The sequence below is a fragment of the Aethalodelphis obliquidens genome, unplaced genomic scaffold (assembly GCF_003676395.1).
Source record: "Aethalodelphis obliquidens isolate GAN/ISIS:26980383/991018 unplaced genomic scaffold, ASM367639v1 scaffold112, whole genome shotgun sequence".
Classification (NCBI taxonomy): domain Eukaryota; kingdom Metazoa; phylum Chordata; class Mammalia; order Artiodactyla; family Delphinidae; genus Aethalodelphis; species Aethalodelphis obliquidens.
Window position 1 is genome coordinate 2,227,242 of NW_020838056.1, and position 13,006 is coordinate 2,240,247.

General features: G+C 39.0%; 1 protein-coding gene across 3 annotated transcripts in view; it reads right to left on the bottom strand.

Annotated features, from left to right (window-relative positions):
- WDR48 (WD repeat domain 48) overlaps positions 1-13,006 on the bottom strand; it is a 43,822-nt gene that overhangs the window by 3,948 nt on the left and 26,868 nt on the right. For all 3 annotated transcript variants that reach the window (XM_027097112.1, XM_027097115.1, XM_027097114.1), the window contains 6 exons: positions 9,195-9,302; positions 8,787-8,883; positions 6,598-6,693; positions 3,958-4,063; positions 2,974-3,061; positions 535-611 (listed from right to left, as the gene is read on the bottom strand). In XM_027097112.1, coding sequence (XP_026952913.1) covers positions 535-611; positions 2,974-3,061; positions 3,958-4,063; positions 6,598-6,693; positions 8,787-8,883; positions 9,195-9,302 — 572 coding nt within the window. The remainder of the gene's footprint in view (positions 1-534; positions 612-2,973; positions 3,062-3,957; positions 4,064-6,597; positions 6,694-8,786; positions 8,884-9,194; positions 9,303-13,006) is intronic.

Genomic DNA, 13,006 nt, shown 5'->3' on the forward strand with positions numbered 1-13,006 from the left:
CCTTGAATGTTCTTTCTGACTCCCCTCCTAGCATCTCCTGGCCACCCCTCCATCCTATGCTGCAGCTACACAGGTCCTTGACAATTTCAATATCTTATGCAGGCTCCTACTTCCACATCCCTGATTGAACCATTTTCTGGACCTGGAATATCTCTCTTTTGAAGTTCTATCCATCCTTACATGTCCAGCTCAAATTCCATGTCCTTCAAGAAAGCTTTCTGGAAAGCTACAGCCAAAAATTCATTTCTTTCCCCTGCACTCATCATTCCGTAAGTATCCATAAAAGCAGTTACTATACGCAGACTGTGTCCTAAACTATGAGAGACAAAATCCATGTTTTACTTATTTTGAACATCTGCAGCCGGCCACAGTAGGTACTTGGTATATGGTTAAATTATATAAACTTTCAATATTATGAAATTAGCCTTAGATCTAGTACTTGCCTCCTGTGCTATAAAAGCAATTATAAGGAATTTTTAAAAATCTCTGGCAATAAATTAGATCAAAGTATCACATGACACTCCATTTACTTACTTTTTTAAGGTTTTTGCTCCTGAAGATGCATGAGGTTGGAGGTAGAAAGGAATTTTGTTGAATTTGGGCATATTTTTCTGAAACATGAAAAGTGAAAAAAGGTAAGATAGTTTCTGTTAGCTGATAAACTAAAATGATGTCAACAGGAAAACCATCCACAAGTTAAGTTATTTTCACAATTAAAAGTGACTGTCTATGAAATTTATAATAAGCTATCAAATTATCTACGTCAGCCTTAGTGAAAAGGTATCAGAAAAGTATAATGTTTCATTTTGTAATAAAAGATACATAAAGACAAATTATATGCAATGTCAGTGGCAATATGAAATTGCAGCATGGATCTTCTCTATTAACAATTCAAGGAATGAAAAGGAAACAAATTTTAATTCTTTAAGCTATACAAACCAAAATCTGAGTTCTACATTAAAATGCCCAAACAAAAAATTAAGTGTCTTGCGAGAAACCCACAACATTCACCTTTGAGCAAAACCATACGCTCTACGCTGGTGAGGCCCATTATCCAACTGAAAAGGCCAATCAAAGTCCTCCCACTTTCTTTTCCTCTGACATCAGAGTAAGGTCTGAGGTTTTAAATGAGTGGAAACTTCAGCCAACCACCTAGATGTCCACCATGAGGTAAACCACATACTTAGATGAAGGATAAAATTAATTGGTCATCTTTTCTCTGGGGATTAATCCTCTCCGAGCCTCCATATCATATCCTGTCTGGATGTCTCCTCTGAGGAATGAGCCACAGGCCTAAAGTCAGCAATGCATCCAGGTGAGTTTAACACTCAAAGGAAGTTGTGGTTTATGGGGAGCTCGGATTTAGAGAAGACCACAGAATATCTATCAGGTGTCAGACCAGTTTTAAGTTCTTGGAGGTATATCTGGGGCAGAAAATGAATTTTCTGCAGGTTCTAGAGATTAAATCTCTTTTCATATATCTTTAGAAATATAGGTCAACAGCACATAAAAGAGTCTAGAAACAGACCCATGTGTGTATAGAAATTTAGTATATGATAAAGATAGCATTTCAAATTAGTAGCAAAAGTTTATTCAATATATTGTGTTGGCACACTGGCTATCCATTTGGAGAAAGTTAGCATTCTACTTCACACCAAACAGAATAAATTCTAATAGACTGAAGATCTAGACACAAACCATTATCATAAACATACTAGAAGAGAATACAAGAAGAGAACATTTTTGCTACTTTGAAGTGGGAAATACCTAAGCAAGACATGAAACTCAGAGCCAAAAAGGATCTGGTCATATAAAAATTAAAACTCTTTGCCTGCCAAAAGACATCATGAACAAAGTAAAATTCAATTGAGAGGCAAGATAATAGTCAAAGGGTTAATATTGAATATGAACAACGCCTACAAGTCAGTAAGAAAGACAAATAACCCAATAGAAAACTGAGTAAAGAATGCAAATAGGCAATCCACAAAAGAAGAAATAAAAATGGCCAACGTGAAAAGATGCTTAACCTCACCACAAATGAAACCAAAACCAAAAAACACATTAAAACAATGAGATAATATCTGCCTATAAAACAAAAATCTGCCTATCTTTCAGCAAAGATTGTAAGTATCCAGCATTGGTGAGGGTGTGCAGTACTGGGCACTCATACACTGTTGGTAAGAGTGTAAACTGGTACAGCCTTTGTGGAGGGCAATTTGGCAACATCTATCGAAATTTAAAATGTGCATACCCTTTGATCCAGCAATTCCACTTCTAGGAATTTATCCTAAAAAGTACACAAAGATAAATGTACAAGGATGTTCACTGAAGCACTGTTTGTAATAGAAAACACTGGGTACAACCTAAATGTCCATTTATAGGGACTGGCTAAATAGATCTTGGTACATTTATACAATGGAATACCTTGCAGTCATTAAAAAGGAATGATCCATATACAGACATGAAAAAATGTCCAAGATATATTTTTAAGAGAGAAGAGAAAAAAAAAACAAAAAAATCAAGTTGCAGAACAGTATATATAGTAGGAGATTTTGTGCAAAATAAAATGATCTATACACACACACATATATACACAAATAATATATGCTTGTGTACGCACAGAAAAAACTACTGAAGGCTATGCATTAAACTATTAATATTTACTACCTCTGGGAAGAAGAATAGGGAGTGAATAAAAGAGAAACAGTGATTGGGAAAGGGATGGGAATTTCACCTTATTCATTTATTATTTTCTTTGATAAGCATATATTATTTATATAATTTAAAGACATAAAGAGATATATAAATAATTATTAATACTTCTTCTGAAACTTTGGAACTGCAGGGAAGCAGAAGAGGATTCCACTTGGTAGTGTAGTTTTAATTAAAGATTACACAGTCTAAAGTAGTTCTTAATTGTCTTCATGATTTGGAAAAAAATAAAAGGGCAAAGTGGGAACGGAGGATACTTACATCCACAGTGATGTCAATTACCCATTGTGGCACTGTCTCATTCAGAAGCATGGACTCAGTCTCACCCCCAGAGTCTCGGCAGAGCAGCCTAAACATAATCCAACAAGTAGTAAGTGACAAAACAAGCACAGATCCCAAAATCATTGTCAATAAACGTTAGAGGGAGGGACTGTTACAGAGTTCATTTAGGATAACCCTCACTTGACAGCTGAGGAAATAAAGTGAAGGCAGGCAGAATGACTCACTCTGCTAAGAGGGAGAGCAAGCCCTAAAACTCAGGCCCCCAGATTTTGAGGCCAGACATATACTACAGCTGCCTGATTCCCTGGGTGAGGATAGGAACCTGGGTATAGGCAAAGCACTTGAGAAAGGTCGTCTGCCAGTGCTATAGAGTGTGGCACTCCACACACAATGGGGGTCAGGTTTATTTTTGGTAACCACACTCTCAGGAAACCATCATAAAGGAAGAAAATTCTGCCCTCAAGGGCAAGACAAACATTTTTCTTACTTCTGGCCCTACAGAAGACTCTAGTAGGCTTTCCCCCATGACTCTCCCTGGGCCTTGGCTGGCAACTTGGAGATGAAGCCAGTCTAGCTCTTGCGTGCAGGGCCTCATGAAGGACTGCCTCACTCCTCAGGTCGGGCCACTGTTGGGCACAACAGTTCCCAAGAGCAGCCCAGTCCATCTCCCCTGGCCAAGCCCGAGGGAAGTTATCTACTCTGATGCTGTCCTGTGGGCAGACACTTCCGGTGATGGTTTCCTGCAGAAACCACTAAGAAGCTGCCTCAAGGCAAGCTATCAACCTCATTTGAACACTAGAGGCTCAGCTCACAATTAGAATGGGGTCTAATAGCACCAGACACTTAACTATGTCATGGAGATGAAGAAGCTTCCAAACCCCTGACACCTCTAGAAGTTAAACATGTGCTTGAATGAATACTTCTTGGCAAACAGGATGCCTTCTTAGCCCTTCTTACCCATACCTGAACAAGGTGCGACCTCCAGCTTCACCAAAGATCACAGGAGTGTGTGGGGGCACCTGGAAATAGCCATTTCCCTTCTGTACTCGGTTCTCCTGCTCCCCATTTACTAGGAAAAGGTACAGATGGTGTCAGGATCCAGAGTTAGTGCTAAAAACACAGACTCTAAACATTTCATTTCCACAGAGCCCAACCATTGCAAGATTTTTTAAGTCAAAATCCTGTACGTCAGTCAGAGACAAAAATAAAGGTAAAAAAACAAAGTTAAATTCTTGAAAATAAGAAATATGGCAACTTGGGATGTACCTCATGAGAAATGACTACATTTTAGAGGATTTTAACAGAAGAGATTAATGTCTGAGATTTGAGACAAAAACATAACCGTCTATTTCAGCCACAGGTAAGTACAGGACAGCCTCTTTATAAACGATGATCTGCTCTTTTTTTGCTGCAGGGACGGAATGGGGCCGGTAAAATGCCGAGCTCAGAAAAATTTCTGTCAGAAAAAACTTTATGGTTAACGGTAGTCACAACTAATGGCAGAGGTATCAGTGAAAAACAAAACCTCAAAGAGGTAATAATCTCATTTTTACTGCTCTCTGCAGACTTCATTTCACTCTGCTTTCTTTGTAATCTTTTGAACGGAGTGCCGTCGACCCCCACTCAAGTGCCAGCTTGTGCATAAACACTTCCCTGACGAATCTGGAAGCAGGCTTGCCCTCTGCAACCTTACAGCACTCTCAGAACCTCTCTCACAGAACCTACTCTCTGATCTCATAATGCTGATGTAAGCAGCCCTTTGCCCAACCAGAATGCCAGTCCCTGAAGGGTAGGGTCCATGCCCATTTATCTTTATTACCCCCACCTGCAACACAATACAGGCCTCAGAATACTTGAACTGCTCCCCAAGTATAATCTAAGCAGCTCTTGAGTATCCACTGAGCATGGTGCAGGTGTAGCAGAAGATTACCAGACACATAGAGTGTGCAGTGTCCTGAGCTCTGGCTGGGTCCTGCCCTGCCTTTACTATGCCAGTTTGATTTTAAGGATGATTTGGGGTTTCCTGTGACTTTTTCTTTATACCCCCAACCAAAGCCTGGATCCAAGAGGTGCTGATTGTGCCACTGTTTTGTTTTTTTGATCTTTTTCTTTGAATTTTGTTTTATTTTATTTTTATACAGCAGGTTCTTATTAGTCATCTATTTTATACATATTAGCGAATATACGTCAATCCCAATCCCCCAATTCATCACACCACCCTACTCTGTGCCACTGTTTTTTGTTTTGTTTTTAAAGATTTTTTTTTGATTTTTTTAAAGTCTTTATTGAATTTGTTACAGTATTGCTTCTGCTTTATGTTTTGGTTTTTTGGCTGCGAGGCATGTGGGATATTAGGTCCCCGACCAGGGATTGAACCCGCAACCCCTGCATTGGAAGGCAAAGTCTTAACCACTGGACCACCAGGGAAGTCCCTGTACCACTGTTTTTTCATTACTTAATATGTATTATTGCTACTTGGGCCTCTGAGGGCACCCTGTCATGTTACAGATGGAGAAAAACAAGCCAAGAACAGGAAATGACATGCCCATAACTACATGGCTGATAAATGGCAGAGCCCATACCAGAACCTAGCTTGCTCAACCCTCTGTGAAGAGAAATTTCCACTGAATTTCTCTGGCTCACAGCCCACTGTACAATTCTAAAGGGGAATAAAGTGGGCCAGGTGACAAAAGAAATGACATCACGGGTGGGGTCAGTGCCCTCTCTATGACAGGGACATCAGGAGACTGGCTTTCAGAGAAAGAGGTATGTCATCCTTGCAAAACAGATTTAAACTCCAAAAATCATTCTGGATGAATCAGTCAGCCAGAACAAAGTCTCTGGCAGGAGGTCCTCATCACTGGTGACCACCGTAAGTGGGCAATCTTCAGAGAATCTTCAGCAGATAAGTCCTCAGTGGGTGGGACTTAAGGTTACATATGAGTTGTGAAATTTTAAGATTTCTTTTCCCCTTTCTTTAATGAAACTGAGCCAAATTCTCCTCTGCTTCCCAGAGAAAGTTACTGCCACTGCCTGTGGCACACAAAGCTTTTCAGTGCCCTCAATGACATTAATTCTTTACACATACTCATTCACTTAACCTGGCACTGCTGAGTTGGGATTTGAATTTTTGAGCCAAGATCAGGTAGATCATCAGACTAGGTAATATCTACATTTCAAGCCAATGTGAAGTTAGACTACACAAGGACAAACCTGGCTTTTTGATGTTAATTAGCGAGCACTGGAGGTAAATCTAGCCGGTCCATGGATACCCTAAGAAATATCTTTGGAATAACCCTGCTAAGCTGCCTACGTTTAAGGACAAAGGTCATTTGAATACACAGGGTTTATTCTATATATCTTGTGTATAGAATCTCACTGATTAAAAGCTCTCTTGGAATCAGTTAAGACTGGATGGATGTTCTCTAGGATGTGGAAGGGAGGGCAGTAAATTGGGCACATCACATATATTTATTATGTCACACTTTAGCAAATGCTTAAAATAATTTTTTTAAGAAAACATTCTCAGGATAACAAACAATCTAAGTATCCTTAACTTCTGAGTAAATTTTAAATCAATTATCCTGATATAAAAACACGAACCATGGTTTACTTCATTTTCTTCTTCATCTATTGGATTCACATGCGTCCTAGGCCAATATTCTAGGAGGGCCTGGAGTAAAAGTCCTCCTAAGTTCACTGCAAAAGAGTTAATATAAAAAAGAAATGGAAAAGAGAATCATTAGCTTTAACCTAAAAATAGAGGGAAAGAAGTAAAAATTAAAAATTTCCACAAACTCTGATGTTACATTCTTAACCCAATGCCAAGGATGTTTAAAAGCAAGATTTAGAGATATCACGAAGTCTATTAAAATTTTATCTTAGAATGTTTAAAGCTGTGATAATATGGAGCAAACACATATTCTATTTGGTTGTTCAGATATAGCCATTCTTTAAAAATGAACAAACAAAAACAGCAACTGTAGTCTTTAAAGGGCTATTTCCATACAAAGCCAATACACTATATTTATATATATCAGGTATTTCTACATGCTACATTCATAATCAACAAAATGTAATAGACTCTTATGAAGATGAGTCTCTTCTCAACATACACAAGAATTAACTCAATATGGATTAAAGACTTGATGTAAGACCTGAAACCATAAAACTCCTAGAAGAAAACACAGGCAGTACGCTCGCTGACAATGGTCTTGGCAATGATTTTTTTGGATCTGACACCAAAAGCAAGGGCAATGAAGGCAAAAATAAACAAGTGGGACTACATCAAACTAAAAAGCTTCTGCAGAGCAAAGGAAATCATCAACAAAATGAAAAGGCAACCTAGTGAATGGGAGAAAATATTTGCAAATCATGTATCTGAAAGGGGTTAATATCCAAAATATATAAAAAATTCGTACAACTCAATAGCAAAAAAACTGAACAATCTGATTAAAAAATGGGTAGAAGATCTGAATAGACATTTTTCCAAAGAAGACACAGACAGTCAACAGGTACATGAAAAGATGCTCAACATCATTAATCACCAGGGAAATGCAAATCAAAACCACAATGACATATCACCTCACACCTGTCAGAGTGGCTATTATCAAAAAGACCACAAATAACAAATGTTTGAGAGTACGTGGAGAAACAGGAATCCTTGTGCACTACTGATGGGAATGTAAATTGGTGAAGCCACTGTGGACAACAGTACGGCAGTTCCTCAAAAATAAAACTACTATATCTAGTAATTCCACTTCTGACTATTTATCCAAAGAAAAGGAAACCACTAATTCAAAAAGATATATGCACCCCCATGTTCACTGCAGCACTATTTGCAATAGCCAAGATATTAGAAACAACCTCATTGTCCACTGATGGATGAATGGGTAAAGAAAATGTGATACACACACACACACACACACACACACACACACACACACACACACACAGAGAAATATTATTCAGTCATAAAAAAGAATGAAGTCTTGCCATTTGCGACAACAAGGATGAACCGTGAAGGCATTATGGTTAAGTGAAATATGTCAGACACAGAAAGACAAATACCACTTATATGTGGAATCTAAAAACAAAAAAGCCAAAAAACAAAGCTCACAGATACAGAGAACAGATTGATGGTCGCCAGATGTGGGGAGTAATGGAATGGGTAAAATGGGTGAAGGGGGTCAAAAGGTACAATCTTCCAGTTATAAAATAAATAAGTCATGGGGACGTAATATACAGCGTGGCAACTGTAGTTACTAATACTGTATTGCGTATTTGAAAGGTGCTAAGAGAGTAGATCCTAAAAATTCTCATTTAGAAAACAAAATTTTCTGTGTATGGTGATGGATGTTAACTAGACTTATTGTAGTGATTATTTTACAATATATACAACTATTGAATCATTATATTGTACATCTGAAACTAATACATTATATGTCAATTACACTTCAATAATTTTTTTTTAAATCGGGGGGGAAAAACTGTTTCCTACATTCACTTTCCTAACCTAACAGACTTCCCACATGGTTTAAGGGTAGAGAGTGTGCTGCATGTTTAATTGTTAAAGCTAAGCCATAGATTGTGAGAAAAATCAAGATCCCCAAAACATTTAAAATGAATAGTATTTTCCATTTCCATATGAGAGAATATACAAGTTTCTTGAAAAATGATTTTTGAAAAACCCAAATATTGTTTAAAAAAAAAAAGATGAGCACATAAAAAAACAGCACAGATCCACCTTCTCTTTTGGAAGGAGAAAGGGAAAGAAGGACACTTAAACTCACGTTTTGGATCTGACCCGTCGGGGCTGCTAAAGCCAGCATCTTTTGCAGAAACCCAAGCAGCAAAACAGTCACTCTCATCCAAAGTAATTGTCAACATCTGTCAAAAGAAAAAAATTGTTAGTGACATTCCATGTGAATACATTCTCCAGATAAGTCTCTAAACCATTACTTATTTGTACTATTTAACTAAAGTGCTAAGCCACAGATTCAGAACCAAAATGTGTTTCTGCGTGATTCAATGCAACTACAATTTAATATACTGGCATATGAAAAGGCATTTAAACTGCATAAAATTTTTTCCTTTCATACATAAAAACACAGGACTCTATAACTAGTCATACTTAATTTTGAGCTATATTAGAAATTTTCAACTACCCCAAATCGCACAAATATCAATTGCTAACTTACCCCTGTTTTTAAGTCTACTGAGAACCAATTTGGTACATACACCATCTTAAATCTTTTCTTAATTTCATCTTCAAAATCCACTTTGCCCAGATCTTCAACTTTACATGCCTATACATCAAAAATAAAGTATGATAATTATCAACGTTAAGTGGTCAACTGATTTGATTCTGACTTAGCTACTCAAAATTTTACACATTTGCCTAAATATAATGGAGTCTTAAATACATTCCAAAAAGAACATGGTCAAATATTTTTATCTTAAAGCATTTACCTTTAAGTAACTACATCCTATTAAAATTTTAAATTAAAAAACCACAAACTGTTCTTTTTTGGGAAACTGTAACCTAATTTTGCTCATACTGATATAGTATACCACCACACTTATCAGGAAGCAATGTCAAATGAAGCAAAAAAAATCTTCAAGGAACAAATAACAGTTTATAAGCACTTTAGGAGAATTGTGAAACTATCAATACCTTCAGACAACAGCTATAATATAGGCAGCAATTTTAAGTTTCTCTTTCTTGACCATTACAATCCTTTTTATTCATTCCCTAAATATCTATGCTCCCCAAAAGTATGTCCTGAACTTCCCCTCGTGCCATGGAGCATTTCCAATCACAGTTCATCTCAATCCTGAACAATATCACAGAATGTTCCCTCTACCTATTCTTCCTAACAGCAAACTGGCTCTTTCCTGAGGGTCCCATCTCATCAGCTGTCTTCTCAAAGGGTGACTCTGCATCTTCTCCTACATCCCATAATTCTCTAATGGCATACAGAGACCATCATTCCACCATCACTGTGTAAAAACTCCTATTTCTTTGAGCCCGTATCATTTAGCTGCAGTAAACCGTACCCCTTTTCCTCACAGCCATCTAGCAACCTCTGTGCTCACTCTCCCTCATCTCCCTCATTCAATGGCAACTTGAGCCTGGCATAATGTCTTAAAACCCGTCTTGAGATCTTGCTTGCATCCCGGACAATATGAACATCCACATGGACAACACACAGGACAAGATGGCCTCTCAAATCCTTGACAGTATTCCCACTATAAATATACAGTCATTAATGCTACCTGGAACTTGTTTCCAAAGTCAGTCCTCCACAACATCTTTGTCAAATCTCTACTCTCCTCATACCATACTCTCCTCATGACCTTGCTGCCACCACCTCCCTCACTACCCCCAGCACATGACTCTGACCTCTACTTCTCAAAAAAAGAGAAGCCTTGACAGAATCCTCTTAACTTTCTGCTACTGTTCTTCCTGGTGCAAGGAAAAAGGTGTCCCTCCTTTCTGTGCTCTGGATCCCCTCACCTCTTGCTTCTTGGGAACCTTGTACCATCATTTACCTTCTCATGCGTCTACGGGCTTCTCCTCACGAACAGTGAACCACGATCAAATTTCTCCCATCTTAAAAATGCCTAAACACCAAAACAAAACCTTCCCTTGACCTTCTCATGCCTAAATCTTCTCCAGCTACTGCCTTTCCTGCCCATCTCACCAAAGCCAAATTTCATCTAAGACTGTCTCCCCTCAAATTCTGTTTCTTCACCTCCCAAACACTATTCAACCCACTCTATCTGGCTTTTGCCCTTAGATCTCCCTAGAAACTGCTCTCCCCAGACACCATCCTCTTTATTGGCTAGATGCATGTGCACGTTCCATTCCAGCGTCTCACACAAACTCTCAGCAGGCCAATGCAGCTAACCACAAGCTCCTTTCTGAAACGCTTAATTAGTCCTTGAGCTCTTCGTTTTCTTACCCCTTTTTATTACACACCTTTGTGGCTTCCTCTTTTTCTAAAAATTCTTGAAAGGGAGATGACTTGGTTTCTTCTATTTTCAGTATAGATGTATCCCTTAGGAACTCTGACCTTTCTCATGGCTCCAATTATAATCCACAGCTGAAGACGGCTGAACCGATTTCTCCAGCCCAGTTCTTTCATTCGTGCATTAGGTTGTACAGCTCTCTGCCCAGCAAACACCTCTACCCAGATATCTCACATAAATCCAAATCCGTTCTTTCTCACCATGTCCCTTTCGCCCAACAATGCTTTCTCCTCTTACGTTCTCTGTATCACTTCCACTCACCAAACTAATCCCGAAACCTAGGCTAATCTCTGCTCCTTCCTTTTCTTGATACTCCCTTTTATTCAAGCATCACTCTTATCTATAGGCCTAAATCTCTTTCTAATCATTCTGTTTTTTTCCCCTTGTTCCCACCCCACTCTAGAGGAATATCCGATATTTCGCCTGTATTAGTACAACAGCCTCCTAACTATTATGTGTCAGTCACTACAGTAAATACTTCTCAAACACCCCCTTAACATTACCAAGAAATATGGACCATCCAGATTTTAGGAATAAAGACAAAGGTAAGCATATTCTGGAGATCACTTGGCTAGTAGCTGGCAGAGCCAAGGTCAGAATGCAGCTCTAACTCTGAGCATATGGTCCTAAATACTCCTGACTTCCATATTTCTGTATAATGCCATGTCTATTTTGCCTGATCACTTGATCTTAAAACCTCAAGGTCTAGTGTCTGGATATGGGAAGCTGCCAGGGACACAAAAATGCCAATGATGGTGCATGCCAGCTGAGCGCCCCATCTAAGTAGAACTACCTCCCATTCAGACAGCAGGACTCTACTCAGTCTTCAGCTAATTAGACCAAGAGAGGACATCAGACTCATAGGCAGAAAATCAAAGAGGAACTGGCTCGATTTGACTTTGTTAGATATTCTGGAGAACATCAGATGCTGCGCAGCATGAGGTAAAGCCTAGCCACAGGGCAGAGCTAGGGCCACATTAGTGGTGAAGCAGCCAAATTCCTACTGATGAGGTCCTTTAGGGCTACTCTGAATCCTCTCCGTCTTCACAGAACCCCTCTCTGAAACAAACGTGAGTTTCTGGTCCCCTGACAAGCACATCTCTACTGTAGGGAAAAAACCAATCGGAATTTTTGGAGCCTACTGCAATTAAATTTTCCACTCAACTAAGGTCTCTTGTTCTGAAGCCATGCTCACCAAGCAACTGTTCTGTAATGTGATTTCCCACACAGCTGCGCCACAGTGGGGGAATGTGTTAGTCAGGCCAAGGTTTCCATTCAGAGACAGTCCCCTTTTCCGAGAAAGAAATGTGTTTATTCTTTGGATCCAGAAGTTAACTTAAGTGAACCTCTGTTCCTTATAACCAGGAACCTAACCAAAATACCAGATCTTTTCAATTCTTCCTTTAAAATATACCCAACATCTGTCTCTTCTTTTATTTTTGGATCAAATCGTCTTATTGAGGGACTCCAGGGGAGGGTGGAAGGCCTGGAGGACAATGAGATCTGATGTCTTCGGTCTGGCCAGGATCTCTCCAAGGCTTCACAGTGGCCAAAACTCATCCATCTCTTTCTTTAGATCCTCAAGTCACTATGCTTAAGACAACTGACTTCCTGACTTCCAGCTTCTTTCCCATGATACATACTGCTACGGCTCTGAACATAGGGTTTTCCTGCTCTAAAATCATCTATGATTAAGAATCTTTAGGAAGTACCAAAGAAAGGCCAAGCCTGGAGCCTGAAATTCATGACTTTTTGGTAAATGACGTGAATCTCATCTTTCATCCTTACACACCCCTACTACTCTTATACTTACTCTGGTCTCCAGCTATACAAAACTGTTCACCTGGCCCTGAATAAGTATGTTTTGATTACCTTCCTCTTGTGCCTTTGCCATTCACTCCCTCTTCCTAAAATGCCCTCCCATAATCCATCTGCTGGAATCCTTTAAGGCCCTGTTCAAGCGATTTCTCCACTGTGA